At 39.8% G+C, this 17915-nt stretch overlaps 1 protein-coding gene across 2 annotated transcripts; it reads left to right on the top strand.

The window, feature by feature from the left end:
* On the top strand, positions 10790 to 12315 carry LOC8075228 (protein PYRICULARIA ORYZAE RESISTANCE 21). Of its 2 annotated transcripts, XM_021464135.1 has the most exons (3): positions 10790 to 10909; positions 11079 to 11168; positions 11463 to 12315. In XM_021464135.1, exons 2-3 carry the CDS (start codon positions 11081 to 11083, stop codon positions 12002 to 12004), a joined length of 630 nt encoding a protein of 209 aa, XP_021319810.1. In that variant the 5' UTR covers positions 10790 to 10909; positions 11079 to 11080; the 3' UTR covers positions 12005 to 12315. The 2 variants fall into 2 exon arrangements, with proteins under 2 accessions (XP_021319810.1, XP_021319811.1); XM_021464136.1 differs by lacking the exon at positions 10790 to 10909 and having other exon boundaries at positions 10992 to 11168.

The raw sequence follows: 17915 nt of genomic DNA, 5'->3' as shown, positions 1-17915 counted from the left end.
TATCCCCACTAACTAATTACAACACATGATAAATTATATCATATAAATTATATAATACAAAATATAAACTATAAAATAGAAATTATACATCTCATCTCAATATCTATCCCCACTAACTAATTACAACACATGATAAATTATATCATATAAATTATATAATACAAAAGATAAACTATAAAATAGAAATTATACAACATCTCAATATCTATCCCCACAAACTAATTACAACACATGATAAATTATATCATATAAATTATATAATACAAAAGATAAACTATAAAATAGAAATTATACAACATCTCAATATCTATCCCCACAAACTAATTACAACGCATGATAAATTATATCATATAAATTATATAATACAAAAGATAAATTATAAAATACAAATTATACATCTCATCTCAATATCTATCCCCACTAACTAATTACAACACATGATAAATTATATCATATAAATTATATAATACAAAAGATAAACTATAAAATAGAAATTATACATCTCATCTCAATATCTATCCCCACAAACTAATTACAACACATGATAAATTATATCATATAAATTATATAATACAAAAGATAAACTATAAAATAGAAATTATACATCTCATCTCAATATCTATCCCCACAAACTAATTACAACACATGATAAATTATATCATATAAATTATATAATACAAAAGATAAATTATAAAATAGAAATTATACATCTCATCTCAATATCTATCCCTACTAACTAATTACAACACATGATAAATTATATCATATAAATTATATAATACAAAAGATAAATTAGAAAATAGAAATTATACATCTCATCTCAATATCTATCCCTACAAACTAATTACAACACATGATAAATTATATCATATAAATTATATAATACAAATGATAAATTATAAAATAGAAATTATACATCTCTTCGTCCATTTTATTATTTTTGGCAAAAGACTTTATGTATATCAATTTTGGGAATATATTATAAATATATAATATAATATACTCTCTTCGTCCATAAAAGAATGCAATTATGTGATTTGTGTCGATGAAACTAATTCAAATTTAACCAAGTTAATAGTATTTTGGAAACGAAAGTGCCTTTATCATAACAATTTGTAACTTCGCTTAACAATATTTATCAAACAAACGAAAGTGCGACGATTGTGCCTTTAAATTGGGACTAAGGTCTTGTTTACTTCCCCAAATATTTTGGAAAATATTTCAAATTCCATATCACATCGAATCTTGCGGCACATGCATAAAGTATTAAATATAGGTAAAAAAATAACTAATTACACAGTTTGTATATATGTAATTCGCGAGACGAAAAAATAAACATGTCACACTGTTCACATTTTGCATGTAGAAAAAAACAAACAATTTGTATATAGGTAAAAAATAACTAATCACACTTTTCATATTTTGTATAATTTTTTGCAAGTAAACATGGCTAGGAACGACAATAACTGCTAGCTCGGTGCTGGCCGGAGAAGATCGAAGCTCGGCGCGGCGCAAGGAGGTCCTCGGCTCGGCCTGCAGGGACGAGGGTCGGTGCAGGAGCTCGGCGGCGGCGGCGCTCCGTACGTCCTGGGCTCGGGCCGAGGACGAGGGTCGTCGGTGCCGCGCGCGCGTAGAAGAAGAAGGGTCGTCGGAGCTCGACGCGTCGCTCCGTACGGTCCTCGGCTCGGGCCGGGGACGAGAGGTGGCGGCGTTAGCGGCGGCGGCGATCCTTGGCTCGAGATGACGGCGGCACTCGGCCGCGGACAAGGGGGCGACGGCGGGGAGCGGCGCGAGGCGACGGCGGGGAGCGGCGCGCGGCGGAGGAAGAAATTAGGGCAACATCGAACTGAATCGAGGAGGAAGACGACTGTTCGGTTAAATACACGCGGGACCTTTAGTCCCGGTGCGTAGCACCAACCGGGACTAAAGACCCTTTAGTCCCGGTTGGTGCTACGCACCGGGACAAAAGGTCCACCCTTTAGTCCCGGTTCCTAGCTAGAATCGGGACTAAAGGTTGCCTTTAGTCCTGATTCTAGCCAGGAACCGGGACTAATTGTATTTTTCAGTTTCTTATTTATTTATGCATACAATAATTAGATTAATGTTGTTAACTGCATAATAAATAGAATAATAGGTATTAATTTGTTAAAAAATAATAGTTCCATTTCTTTTTGTCTAATTGGTTACATAATAAATTTGGAAACATAGAATCTTTTCATCACTTATATTGACAAACTTAAATATGAAAAATAATTAGTATTTTGTTAATGCAAAAATGTATTATTTAATTTTAATATCTTAAAGCAGATGTTTTTGATAGAAAAATTTGTTTGTGCAATATTTAAACGTAAATTTTGTTTATTTATCATCATTTATCTCCAAAATCATGATATACGTGATATTCACCATTACATCGAATTATTTTTTAAAAACTTTTCTCTATTTCTTATTTATTTATGCTTACAACAATATTCACCATTACATCAGATTATCTCTAACAACTTTGTATTCAAATTTTTTTCATTTCAAGTCATCAAATGGGTCATTTGACCAAGTTTGACCAAAGTCAAAGCATTGGTTTTTAGAAACACACACTTTGACCGAACTCTATATGGTCCCAAATGGAAAAGTAATGAATACAAAGTTTGTTGCACTCATCAAGTTCTACATTTTGTCTAATGGTCAACTTTTCTTTTGGAAAAGTTTGAACCACTCAATTTTGAATTTTGATAGAATTCATAGCCACGCATCGGTTTTCGGAACCCTAGATGGTCTCGAACGGAAAAGTCATGAATACCAATATTGTTCCACTCATCAAAATCTACATTTAATATATAGACCATTTTTGCATTTGACAAAGTGTTGCGAAGGTGTAGTTCAAAATCCACAATTGACACATGTAGCTTCATATAGTTTGTGTGAGATTCAAGAATTGGTGGGTATTGTGAACTTAAACTTTCTCAAATAGAAAAGTTGTCTATATAAAAGTTTAGATCTTGATGATATCTAACAAATTGGTATTTAAAATTTTTTCATTTTAAGTAATTTAGTTTGTCATTTGACCAAGTTTAACCAATACCCGTCTTAGATTTTGAACAAATGTGCTTAGGATTGGCTCAAATTTATCCAAATGGAAAAATGGACAATATATCAAATGTAGATCTTGATTATCTCTAACAACTTTGTATTCAAATTTTTTCATTTCAAGTCATCAAATGGGTCATTTGACCAAGTTTGACCAAAGTCAAAGCATTGGTTTTTAGAAACACACACTTTGACCGAACCCTATATGGTCCCAAATGGAAAAGTAATGACTACAAAGTTTGTTGCACTCATCAAGTTCTACATTTTGTCTAATGGTCAACTTTTCTTTTGGAAAAGTTTGAACCACTCAATTTTGAATTTTGATAGAATTCATAGCCACGCATCGGTTTTCGGAACCCTAGATGGTCTCGAACGGAAAAGTCATGAATACCAATATTGTTCCACTCATCAAAATCTACATTTAATATATAGACCATTTTTGCATTTGACAAAGTGTTGCGAAGGTGTAGTTCAAAATCCACAATTGACACATGTAGTTTCATATAGTTTATGTGAGATTCAAGAATTGGTGGGTATTATGAACTTAAACTTTCTCAAATAGAAAAGTTGTCTATATAAAAAGTTTAGATCTTGATGATATCTAACAAACTGGTATTCAAAATCATTTTAAGTAATTTAGTTTGTCATTTGACCAAGTTTGACTATTTTTGCATTTGACAAATAATTGACACATCTCTTATAATAGCAAACTTAAATGTCATTTCATTATTTGAAATGATATAAAATAAGAAAAATTAATATAAACATCTTAAGTTACAATTGTCACATACACATACTATATTGCAATCTATTTATTAGGCGGGCACAATAGTGATCTTCTTTTTGACGTATGTTCCTTGGTCATGATCTTGACGTAACCATGGACTGTCCTCAGCATTTATCAGTATGCTCGGATCTTTGGTCACATTGAAAGGCGTGATTCGGTCATCCCTTTCATAATCTTCTGAAATATCTGACTTGTCCTCAATTCCCACAATGTTTCTTTTCCCTGAGAGAACTATATGGCGTTTTGGCTCGTTTGTTGATTTGTTGTCATTTTTCCCTCTCTTCTGTTTTGTAGACATGTCTTTCACATAGAACACCTGATTCACATCAGCAGCAAGGACGAATGGTTCATCTTTGTAACCAACATTGTTGAGGTCCACTGTTGTCATTCCATAGTCTTTGTCAACTGTCACCCCGCCTCCGGTAACCTTCACCCATTGGCACCGGAACAAAGGGATTTTAAAATTAGGTGCGTAGTCTAGTTCCCAAATCTCCTCTATACGACCATAATATGTTTGTCTATTTCCATTCGGGTCTATGGTGTCTACGCGAACTCCACTATTTTGGTTCGTGCTTCTTTTATCTTGCCCTAAGGTGTAAAATGTATTTCCATTTATCTCGTACCCTTTGTACGTGAGGATGTGCCATGATGGTTGCCTAGCCAACAAATACGGTTGCTCATCAATCTGGTCATTACCCTGTCATTCTTTTCGTAACCAATCACTGAAAGTGTCTATGTGCTGACGCATAAGCCAACCTTCATTCTTCTCTGGGAATTGCGATCGTAGGAAGTCCTTGTGTTTCGTGACATACGGCTCCACCACGGATGAGTTTTGAAGAACTGTGTAGTGTGCTTTATTGAAAGAATCGTCCCCCGTACCGATGTATGTTTTCTTTCCTAGTGTTCCCTTTCCACTCAGTCTCCCCTCGTGGCGCGATTCAGGAACACCAATTGGGTCAAGTTCAGGAATGAATTCAACACAGAACTCAATGACCTCCTCTGTCCCATAGCCCTCGGCGATGCTTCCTTCTGACCGAGCACATTGGTGAACATATTTCTTCAGAACTCCCATAAACCTCTCAAAGGGAAACATATTATGTAGGAACACAGGACCCAGAATATTGATCTCCTTGACCAAATGAACTAGGAGGTGTGTCATGATATCAAAGAAGGATGGTGGGAACACTAACTCAAAGCTGACAAGACATTGAACCACATCATTCTGTAGAGCAGCTAGTTCTAGTGGATTGATTTCCTTCTGAGAAATTGCATTGAGGAATGCACATAGCTTTACGGTGGCTAGACGTACATGTGGAGGTAGAATTCCTCTTAATGTAACTAGAAGCAATTGCATCATAAGCACATGGTAGTCATGCGACTTTAAGTTCAGAAATTTCTTCTCAGGCACATTAATTATACCTTTTATATTAGAGGAGAATCCAGATGGGACCTTGATGCTGCTTAAGCATTCAAACATGATTTCTTTCTCTTCATTGCTAAGAGTGTAGCTAGCAGGTCTTAAATATTGGCGTCCATCATCTGTCTTCTCTGGATGCAGGTTGTCTCGTTCTTCCATGCGTTGCAAGTCTTGTCGTGCTTCAAGTGAATCCTTAGGCTTACTATATACACCCATGAATCCTAGAAGGTTCACACAAAGATTCTTTGTTAGGTGCATGACGTCAATCGCATTCCGGACCTCTAGGACTTGCCAATAGGGTAGCTCCCAAAATATTGACTTCTTCTTCCACATGGGTGCATGACCCGCTGCATCTTTTGGAACTGGTTGGCTGCCTTGTCCCTTACCAAAAACTACTTTCACATCCTTAACCATCTCAAATACATCTTCTCCAGTTCTATTGCGAGGCTTGCATCGGTGGTCTGCCTTACCTTTAAAATGCTTTCCTTTCTTTCTAACTGGGTGATTCATAGAAAGAAATCGACGATACCCAAGGTACACGACCTTTCTGCATTTTTTCAAATATATACTATCAAGGTCATCAAAATAATGTGTGCATGCATTATATCCCTTGTTTGTCTGCCCTGAAAGATTACTTAGAGCAGGCCAATCATTGATTGTCACAAACAACAGTGCTCGTAGGTCGAAGTGTTCCTGTTTGTACTCATCCCACACACGAACATCTGTTTCACTCCATAAAAGGAGTTCTTCAATTAATGGCCTTAGATAGCATCAATGTCATTGCCCGGTTGCTTCGGGCCTTGGATGAGCACCGACATCATAATGAATTTTCGCTTCATGCATAACCATGGAGGAAGGTTGTAGATACATAGTGTAACAGGCCAAGTGCTATGACTACTGTTTTGCTCACCAAAAGGATTCATACCGTCCGTACTTAAAGCGAACCTTAAGTTTCTTGCGTCTTTTGCAAACTCTGGAAATTCCCTGTCTATTGCTCTCCACTGGTACCCATCAGCAGGGTGTCTCAACATGTTGTCTACTTTACGGTCTTCTTTGTGCCACCGCAACAATTTTGCATGGTTCTTATTTCTAAAAAGACGTTTCAGACGTGGTATTATAGGAGCATACCACATAACCTTTGCAGGGATTTTTTTCTGGGACGTTCTTCCCCCTCAACATCGCCAGGGTCATCTCGCCTGATCTTATACCGTGATGCTTTACATACGGGGCGTTCATCTAAATTCTCGTAGTCCTTGCCACGGTATAGGATGCAGTCGTTAGGACATGCATGTATCTTCTTGATTTCTAATCCCAAAGGACAGACGATCTGTTTTGCTTCGTACGTAGTAGTGGGCAGTTCATTAGGCTTTGGCAGCATTTTTTTTTGGATCTTCAGTAATTGCCCAAATGCCTTATCGGATACACCATTCTGTGCCTTCCATTTTAACAGTTCTAGTGTTGTACCCAGTTTTTTTTGCCCATCCTGGGCAGATGGGTATAATAATTTCTTGTGATCTTCTAACATGTGGTCAAACTTTGTCTTCTCTTTTTCACTTTCGCAATCTTTTTGTGCCTCACGAATGACATCACCAAGAGCATCATCTTCAACAGGTGCGCCTTCTGCATCTGCCTCATCTTCAGCTTCTTCCATTGCTGTATCACCGAAGTCACCGTATTGAGCAATAATGCCGTCAGGCTCCAACTGTTCTCCTTCACCTTCTTCCATTATTATCCCGTTTTCTCCATGCTTGGTCCAACAAATATAGTTTGGCATAAAACCCGACTTCAACAAATGTGAGTGAATATTCCTTCAAATTCTGACACAAGGCACATGGGCAACATATGAATCCATCACGCTTGTTTTCCTCGGCCACTCTTAAGAAATAATGCACACCATCAATGAATTCTTTGGAGCGGCGATCGGCATTGTACATCCAATGACGTGTCATTGTCTGCATTGCAATGTAAAGTATTATAAGTTTTTAATTTTTTATAAAGAAATTAAAGTAACAAATAACCTAAAATTCTCTATTTCTGGTTTTTCTAACTAATCATGAAATGTGGCATGCATACTAGTTATAATTAACTAATTAACCATGTCATAAAGTGCAAATTAAAGTATTATAAGTTTCTAATTTTTAATAGAGAAATTAAAGTAACAAAAAACCTAAAATTCTCTATTTCTAATTTTTCTAAACAAGCTAAATTAAAAAAGCACAAAAATTCTCTAGTTTCCTAAATAATCATGAAATGTGGTATGTATACTAGTTATAATTAACTAACTAAATCGGTCAAAAATTGCAAATTAAAGTATTATATGTTTTTATTTTTAATAGAGAAATTAAAGTAAAAAAAACCTAAAATTCTATATTTCTAATTTTTCTAAACAAGCTAAATTAAAAAAGCACAAAAATTCTCTTTTTTCTTAAATAATCATGAAATGTGGTATGTATACTAGTTATAATTAACTAACTAAATCGGTCAAAAATTGCAAATTAAAGTATTATATGTTTTTATTTTTTTCTAAACTAATTAAAATAAAAAACATATTACCACTATTTCTCTAAAAAAACACGTCGCTTTTGAAATGGCGATGAAGCTTATAACCTCTTAAAAAACCATAAAATAAAAAATAATATACATAACACTAGGAAATGACATACGCCGCTTCTAAATGTTGAGAAGATGAAACTAATGACCTCTTAACAAGTCGATGACGGTGTAGAAACGATGAAATGAATCAATAGCCGGAGATGAGAGCAAGCTAGAACAAGCAACTCCAAATGAAGAACACAGCAAAAGAGTGAAGATCGATGGGCTCGGCCACGGGAAGAAGAGTTCAAATATGGGGAGGGACATTTAGTCTCGGTTCCTTTTAAAAATCTGGACTAAATTCCAACACTAGTCCCGGCCGGTGGGACGGACCGGGACAAAAGATTTTAATCTCAGTTGGTGGTACCAACCGGGACTAAAGGCTAAGCTTTTGTCCCGGTTGGTGAGACCAACCGTGACTAAAAGTCCTCTCTGCCGATGTCTGACATAATAGCCGTTGGGCAGGGGACTTTTAGTCCCGGTTAGACTCACCAACCGGGACTAAATATGTTTTTGTCCTGGACTCTGCTTTGGCCGAGATTATTGTTCATTTTGGACAAGTGACCAAAGGCCTCTTATGTAGTAGTGTTTGTGGTACTTAGAGGGTCTAGAGCTGCCCGGTCTTCCTCACGCCACCAGGTTGCTGCAACTCCCGCCTGGTCTGCGTACGCCTGCGCAAGGGCACTCCACGAGTGACGCGCCCGTGTGCGCGAGGCCGGCCAGCTTCCATGACCATGAGCAAGCGTGCTGCGTGTCATCCACCAAATGTTTGCCGGCCTAGCTTCTTTAGTTTGCACCATCGCCTGTGGCTGCGTGCCGCAGGAACGCCAGAGCCACGGATATACACGAGGTGGAGCCGTGGAGGCTGGAGACGAGAGGAGGACATGACATGAGATGCACGATGAACACAAGGATATATACTTATTACGGGTATGCCCTCAATAACAAAAATGAAATTTTATAAATAATCCCTTCATCATTAATGAAAATAAAAAAATAAAAGTACCTGGAAGTATACTAACTGTACTTTTCCATCTATTGTAAAAGAGATCAAATAAGAGACCACTTGCACACGCATATAGACGGACATTATATATGCCACTGTGCCATAGGAGGGGCTTAGCGATTTTCTTGCTGATCGAGATCTTCTACCAACCTAAAGTGTCACAGTCCTAAATACTAGTACTAGGAAGCGTGGAGCCACTTTATGTCCTTAGGTTAAATTAACATATAACACTCTGTGGACAGGGCACCTAGCTTACAGTACCAAACAGTGACACTATCTAGTCTAGTCCTAAATAAAGCAATAATAACCCAGAAAAATGACCAAGGCAGTGTAAAGTGATCCTTACTTCTCAAGGATAAGCAAACAAAGTTCGAATGATGAGCTGCCTTTTGGTGCAAGTTGAAGTGCCTCGCTCTCGCACTAGCTGTGAGTTTATAATTCGCAGGACCTATACCACTACCGTACCAGCAGCTAGCTAGCAGCAAGTTCTCCTTGCCCTCGCTCGCGCTAATAATGCATGCACGAGACAAATATGTGGCGGCTACTGACTTGACATGATTAATGAACCTGCTGGACTGTGAATCATTGTTCTCGTACGTGGCCGTCAACAAAAATCACGAACAAAGCTAGATATACATATATATTTGCCTTCCTCTCGCGCCTTTGGCTTTCAGTTAGCCGACTCTGAGTTTATATTGATCGCTGCGCCAAATGCAACGCATGCACTGTCGACAGATTTTACGTGGTCAAATCTATTAGGTTTTTTAAGATGCAATCTAGGAGACAGTTGTAGCATAAATAATCCTAAAGCACAATCAAACGTATACAAATCTGACTGATGATTTAGTAAAAAAAAAATCTACCAACAAATAAATAGCAAAAAATCTATGTGTATATATCCATCATCGGATCTTGGCGTACACCTTTATTATTTTACATTTTTTATTGTAGTCCACAAACCAAACAACCTTGCAGCTTGATGCTGTTGATGTTAATTAGCGGGAAGAAGGGTGGTTTCCAACTGGGCGGCGCTAGCTATTGCATGCCGAAACATATGGAATCATCCAAACCTATATCTGAGAGACTGACTCACAGAGAGTCGACAGTCGACACTCATCCATACACTACTGGAATCGTCTTGACAGAATGCACTTGGCAAACCCGTGGACACTCTGGCATTTAAGGAGATTCCGGTAGTGATTCCACCGGCACGCTAAAATCATGGACCGATTTGTTCCCTCAGAAACGTTGGACGGATACATCTCTGATCCCATCAGGAGATGGATGTGTTGATGACGGATAGGATCAATCCCTAAACCAAACAGCCCATTAATTTGCAGCTTAATGCTGGTGATGTTAGCTGGAAGAAGGGGTGGTTTCCAACTCGACGGCCCTAGCTATTGCTTGCCCATTGGAAATGTTAATTATACCTGCGTTTCAGATGGACTTTCTTTGTGAAAGCAGATCGAGCAGAACAAAATGATTGCCAGCTTATTGATGAGCCCACCATCCAAGGGACAAGAGAGGAGGATCATGAGGGTGCAACATAAAGAGATGACGTCGGGATGATGTGGGTTGGATTGTGCATGCTGTGCACAAGAATGACGACTCAATCCACCATATATATTTGCACACAATTTTACAAGAGCAAACGTGGTGTGTAGTCTCCATCAAGAGTCAGTGAAAAATACCAATGCCCTTGCTGCTCTAGCTAGGCAGGGCCCGGCCCTTTTAGCCTGCAACTTGATTGAGTGCCTGTTTCACCCGAATGCATTGCATATATACATCTTTCCAGCCTGGAGAAGGCTACCAATCGTCGTCTAAATCTTGGGCGTGCCGCCGCCTATATATATTAGCACACACACGGTCACATGGCCATCAAACGAACACAACACACCTCTGTGCTCCATCTATTTGTCTGATGATGAGATCATCACCCCGTTTTTATTTGCTTTAGTGGTCATGAGCTCCATTTATTAGTGCTCAACAACCTGCATTTCTTGAATATTTCCTTGAGAAAACGGTGAGCACGCATTAGATTTAGTTTCGACCCTTTTTTTCACACAGTTGGTTCTCTACCTAGCACGAATAACACAAATATAATAAGCTAGCAAGGCATAGCAGGTTATATATCTTTGTTCATGAATCTGTCATACAGAGATCATATGTATAGAGATCAATCAATCTTGCAGAGATGCCGACGTCGACGGTGGCCATTACGTTGAACCTGGGATGCAGCCGCTGCAGAACCAAGATCCAGAAGATCCTCTGCTGCCTCCAAGGTGCGTGTAGTAACTGACGTTGACGTCGATCGATCCTTGCTAAGGGCCCGTTCGTTTAGCCTGATTTCCAGCCCGAACTTTTCCTTATGATCTTTGGCTATGTAAAATACAACACCGATCCTGGCCGGATCGGTTTCGGTACTAGGTTCCGTTGGAACCGCGGTACTAGGTTCCGTTGGAACCGAACGTGCCCTAACTGATCACATGCATGCATACATGTACGTCATATATATGTTCTTCCCACGAGATAATTTTTGATCATAGACATGCAAATGTGTGTACTCATGCATGCAGAACGATGCGGGTTCGTCTTTGACAAGGTGGAGTACGACAAGGACAAGGTGCTCATTTCCGGGACCTTCGACGCCATAGACCTCTGCTGCAAGCTCCGGTGCAAGGCCGGATGTTTCGCAACCAAAATTGAGATTGTGCCCCCGCCAAAGAAGGAGAAAACACCACCACCACCGCCTCCGCCTCCGCCTCCGCCCACCGAGCCAGAACTGTGCAAAAAGCTAATCCCATACCCATGTCCATACCCATACCCATGTCCATACCCATATCCTTGTCCGTGCCCGTCCCCATGCCCAAACCCGCAGCCAACGTGTCCACCCAGTTGCGCCACGCCGCGCTCCTGCCGGTGCCACTCCTGCAGGCCGCCGCCACCGCCGCCATGTCCGACACCACCACCACGGCCGCCATGTCCGGCACCACCACGGCCATGTACGCCTCCGGTGTGCAACAAGTGCCCGACATGGACGCCGTGCCAGTGCCGCGGCTACCCGTGGGTCGTCTGCTGCGAGGAGAATCTACCACCCGACCCCTGCGTTATCATGTAATTGCAAACTGCGCTGCCGCTGCATGCAGGCGGGCGGCAACTGCAACCTCATCACCCTGCCATTCCTACGCAATTGTGAAGCATGTGCCGGTGCATAAAAGATCAGTGAAAAGGCCTCTCAAAGAAATAAAAGAAAGTCAGTGATGAAAGTGTTCCGTAAGATTGACATATGGGTTGATTTCTTTGTACCAAGAATCACGGCTGCTTCTGCAGTCATCATTCATCTATCAGCTGCAAACTTGACTCGAGTATGTGTGTGTCTTCGTTATTGTTGTACATGAAAAAGAATAAATTTATGCTTCTTATTTGTCACTAGGTCCTGCCAAGTTCTAATTCAGTTCTTATCATAATATAATTAAAGCCCAACAAAAAACCATCCATAATCCAAGTTGGTGCTGATTTGTTGGGTTTTCTGTCTTTCGATCGAATGTTGTACATTTATCAACAACAACATAGAAAAAAAAGGAAGTTATATATCATTTTGAAGCTACCTACACTTTGCATACTCCCTCCACATTCTTAAATACTAGGGTGAAACCCCGTTGCTGTAGGATTTATAAAATGCATTTTATTTATGTGGGTGATTAAATAAAAGGAACATATCATAGGTTCAAACTGTGTAGCTATTTCTTCCTAAAAAACTCTGTAGCTTTAAACGGAACTATTTGAGTGCTCATGATCTCATACTATTAAGGTGCCCACTATTTGAGTGCTCATGCTCTCATGATAATATTTGCACTGGCAGTAGTGTTGGGATCAAAGCATCCTAAAACAATGAGATTACGGAGAACATAGGGTTGCTAAAATAGCATAAGACTGCTCAATCAAGTTAAGTAATACCCACCAGTAACCTGTTTGGATCTCTCCTATTTTTACCTGGATGGAATCCAAACAAGCCAGTTTTTGCCAGATTCTTAAAAACCAAGAAGCTGTTAATACCTAGCTTTTGTTGTTAGTTCTCTGTGATCGTCTAGAGTGTAGATCTAGCGGGTACTTTACTTCTATTCGGGATAAACAACTTGGAATCTCATAGATCCAGGGAGGAAGAGAGTGAATTATACCTTCGTGGTTGTCACACCAGCTCGTGGTCGAGGCGGTGGCGGCGGGGAACACCAGCCAGTAGAAGGCTGAACGTCCTCGATCAGGATGGGTCAAAGGGTCCGGCCCAGTCTTTGGACTTGGGCCGGTGGAGATCAATCTAACATTTGTCAGTTTCTTGTGATCCAGTGAGCAATAAATAAAATCATATTTTTAGAAACTAGGAGGATCCAAACACCCTACCAGTTTTTGCTTAGAATCCAGATTTTAGAAACTAGAGGTAAAAACTAGTTTTTGAGAATCCAAAACTTATCCAAATGATCCCTAAGGAGCTCATCCCAACAGAAACTAAAAGCAAAGCCAACCAAAAAGAATTATTTCTTCATACCCATAGGCTCTATCGCTTTGCAACATCTTCATTGCTGCTCTTACTGTATGTCTTGGATCCTCAATAATGATAGAAGAACTAGCACTCAGATCCCAAATGAAGCGAGAACAATGGCAACATGCATCGGTCCTTGAAAGAACAGCCGGATGACACATGCCACTTCTTCATTTTATATGTGCAAGCTGATGAGGTATGTGAGTGTTCATTTCATGGCGGTGGAGCAGTTTTCACTTGTGAAATAATTTTAATCGAACTTTGCGGAACAGTTACTGAAGGGCTAGTGCTAGAGGAAGGAAGAGTAGTAGATAGGCACTCGCTCAGCCTGTTCGGCTACCGGCGCAGCGATGTATGGACGGTTAGATCGAGGAATTAAGTGGCGATCCAATGGCTGTAGTATTTTGACGACGTGGCTCACCATGGATTCAACTTTATAGCAATAATGTACATGTGCGGATATATAGAGGGGCTAGTGCTAGATGGAAGGGAGAGTAACACACTAGTAGAAAAAAACTCTTTGCTGGCGGTAGATTTTTTTACAGGCGGATTCAATTAAAAAACACCTATAAAAAGAAATTGGTGGGCCTGACTCAAGAACCGCCGGTACAAAACCATTTTCACTGGAAAACCGCTAGAAGAAATGATGCATTTTCACAGGCGGTTCTTTTAAGAAAACAGCCGGTGAAAATCCATTTTTACTGGCGGTTTTCCAAATAGAACCGTACATGCGGTTTTCTTAAGGAACCGCCACTAAAAATAGGATTTCTAGTGGCGGTTTGTTAAGAAAACCAAATGTAGAAATAATTTGAAATTGATTTTTGAGTTTTTCAAATGACCTTACATAAAAAAACCGCTAAAATAAAAGTTGTAGATCTCGAAAAGTTATGAAACTTTGTAGTTGATTTTTTTTTCATTTGAAATCATCTTGTCATCGAAAACTATGTTCGAATTTGTCAAATTTGAAATTCAAATTTTATAAATTACCTTGGATGGAGAAACTACCAATATAAAAGTTGTAGATCTTGAAAAGTTATATAACTTTATAGTTGACAACTTTTTCATTTGAATCCGTTTAGGGTCTCAAACAATCAATGTTTGCTCGGTTTAGGATAATACGTGGGGAACCAAACTTTAATATAGAAACAATTAAGTAATGGGTGGAGTGGTAGAGGAGGCTACACATGAGGCAGAGGTTGCGTCTTTGAATCCTATTGGCTAATGGGTCATCCCTATGATTAAAATCTTTGTTCAAAACCACCAGTAGAAATCGATTTCTACAGACGATTCTCAATTAACCACCAGTGGAACGCTGACGGGTCTAAGAAACGCTTGTAGAAATAGGTTTGGAACCTCTTGTATAGAGGTTCATTGTACTAGTGATATCCCGGTTTGGAACCGCTTGTATAGAGATTCATTATACTAGTGACATCCCGGGTTTTTTAGTAAACCAAATTTACGAGTTTTTTAAATTTTTTTCTGTAATTATGTGAAACATATGTAGATCCTAGGTCTTACCCGCTAATAAAATGTTGCATACATATAGAAATATTTATAGGTGAGTGCTTATGTTTGTGAGTCGGTTTTGAGTTTCATTGGGAATGCACAAATTCACAGCAACATCCTCTCATCTCTCCTTGAATTATTCTAAATCTTGAGTATGTCTCAAAGTCTCCTTTGAATTCTCCTCATATCAGGCCTTGTTTAGTTGGGGAAAATTTTTAGCTTTGGCTACTGTAGCACTTTCGTTTATATTTGATGATTATTGTCCAATCATTGACTAACTAGGCTCAAAAAATTCATGTCGTAAATTACACACAAACTGTGCAATTAGTTACTCCCTTCGTCCAAGAAAAACCAAATTCTAGAGTTGTCCTAAGTCAAAATTTTTAAACTTTAACCAAATTTGTAGAAAAAATGCTAAAATTTATGGTATCAAATTAGTATCATTAGATTTATCATAGAATATATTTTCATATGATACGCATTTTATATTATAGATGTTGTTACTCTTTTCTATAAAGTTAATCAAACTTAAAAAAGTTTGACTTGCACGGATTCTAAGAATTGATTATTTCGTAGACGGAAGGAGTATTTCTTTTATTTATATTTAATGGTTTATACATGCGTTTAAAGATTCGATATGATAGAGAATCTTGAAATTTATTAGAAACTAAACAAGGCCTTAATTAACAAGATGGAGAATCCTTCTCCATTCTCTTCGGCTAAACCCTTCTCCACCTCTCTCTCTCTTCTTTCCGCTAGCCTAGAACTATGGATGAAAACGGATCGGATGTGGACGGATATCACTGATATTACATATTTCTAATTGGATTTGGATTCGAATATGGATAATGTCAAATGTCAGATAAGTACGATTAGATGTCGATATCATAAATATACGATTTAAGTATTCGAATATGGATACTGTATCAGATGTTGAATATTCGAACTCAGATATAGACAGATTTAAACATCTTTAAATGAATTCGATCTCAAATACAATTAAAAAAATATGCCTACAGTTTTGATCCGTCATCCGTCGAGCATCGAGCCATGTGGCCTCCTCCCTCCTTCCCTCACGTGGCCCCCACGCGACCAACCGACCTAGAAAAGCCCCTAGCGCAGCATGGACTCGCTACCGTCGCACCCCGAGCAGTCCCAACGCGCGGTCGAAGCCCAGCAGGACTAGCCTAGCCCGCCTTGCACTGCCAAAGGCCCGAGTCGCCACCTCCCCGGCCCCTCGCGGTCCCAGCAGCCAACTGCGTAGGCCCCGGCCGCTTGCCCTACCCCTTTGCCTAGCGTAGCCCATCCCGTGCCGATCGAAGGCCCAAGACGCGGCCCTAGCTAGCTGGTCCAAGCCGCGGCTGCACGTACCTGCACTGCACCGGAACCCCGGAACCAATTTCATGTAATGTAAATCTCACCCCTCTTTGAATCCCTTGGTCAGCAAGGCTGATGTAGGCGTGCATACCTAATCAGTTGGTAAGGTGCACGCAAGTATAGGCAACCACATCTCTGTGTGAACAGGAGAATAATGCAGCCACGTACGTACGTACGTACCATGCAATGCATGCAAAAGGCTTGATGTATACGTGTGCATGTACTTATGCACTGTCAATTACGTGAGCCCCCTGAGTTCTCCACAGCCGAAGCCTGCTGACAGCATACTAACTAAGCCATACCCTCTGTTAGCCTTACCTCACGTACGTGTGCAGCGGATCCACGACGGGTGGGCCTTGCAATGGTTGCCAGCGTCGGATATGATCCAGCGAGGGGGCCAAGAGAGCTCCACACGGTAGCGGGTCCAGCCTTTGCAAACAACGACGACATGGGGTGGTGGTGGGCTCTACTACGGCGAGCAACGTGGTGGCGGCTCCTTTGACGGTTCGTTCCGACTTATGGTGTTTCCTTAATCGAATAATCGAGTAGAGTAGGACAACCGCCGCCTCATGATTAACCGTGACATGTTAACTAAGCAGTTGCAAAAAACCGTTTCGATCGGTTAAGGCGCAACAATTAAGATTTTTGTACTAGTGCCACTCACCCTCGCTACCATGTCTCTACTGTACTACATGAAAATTGTTGTTTTGTGCTACGAAATTAAAATGTTGTTTAGGAGACATTGACACATTCGTACACACCATTTATATCTATTTGAGAAATAATGATGAATGAGTAGGTGACACATCCACACCAGAAATAGATGCTATGTGTGGATGTGGCCATGGTTGCTTGCCGAGAATTTTTTTTTTCCTTCCTATTATTTTCTTGTATGTATATGTTGATTATTACAAGGCGTAAAGTATCATACTATCATCTGTGTTTTCCTGTTTCCTGCAAATTCAGTAATTCCTATATATATTACCCGGAGAGAGTACGTAATATTAAGCAGCTATATATTTGACTATGATTGTGCACCCATCTACAAAGCCTTGATGAAAGATACCGTTCCACGCATATAATTTGAAAAGAAGGTATCATGATAGTATAAGTTGAGAAATGCGAGCAAATAGACGGGAGAGAGAGTAGGAGTAGCTAACTAGACATGTTGTTGAGGAGTAGAAGTCTACGCAGCTCTGGCGGTCCTTTCCCCATCTCGTCAATCGTCATGCATGTACAGTAGAACAGTAGATATATCCATCCGCGCACCCCTACTCACTCTGAAAATAGTGCCCCTCTCCAAACAACACCAGAAATAGATGCTATGCGGTTTGTTCCCGCTAATTTTTCTTCCTATTCTTGCATGTAGTATGTATATTACAGTCTGAAAAGTACCACACACCAACGTACGAGAGAGTGTGTTCCGCAGCAGGATTAGGGCATATCTGTGTTTTCCTGCCCCAGCAAATTCAGTAATTCCTATGTAGTAATAAGCAGCTATATATGACCCGATCATCTCTACAAACTCTTGATGAAAGATACCGTTCCATGTTTGAAAGATATCATGTCGAGTTTGGGTGCGAAAAAGCGAGCAGATGACGGGAGAGAT

The sequence above is a fragment of the Sorghum bicolor genome, chromosome 6 (assembly GCF_000003195.3).
Source record: "Sorghum bicolor cultivar BTx623 chromosome 6, Sorghum_bicolor_NCBIv3, whole genome shotgun sequence".
In the NCBI taxonomy this organism is placed as follows: Eukaryota; Viridiplantae; Streptophyta; class Magnoliopsida; order Poales; family Poaceae; genus Sorghum; species Sorghum bicolor.
The sequence above is the reverse complement of the archived record's forward strand: the minus strand, read 5'-3'. Positions and strand labels throughout refer to the sequence as shown.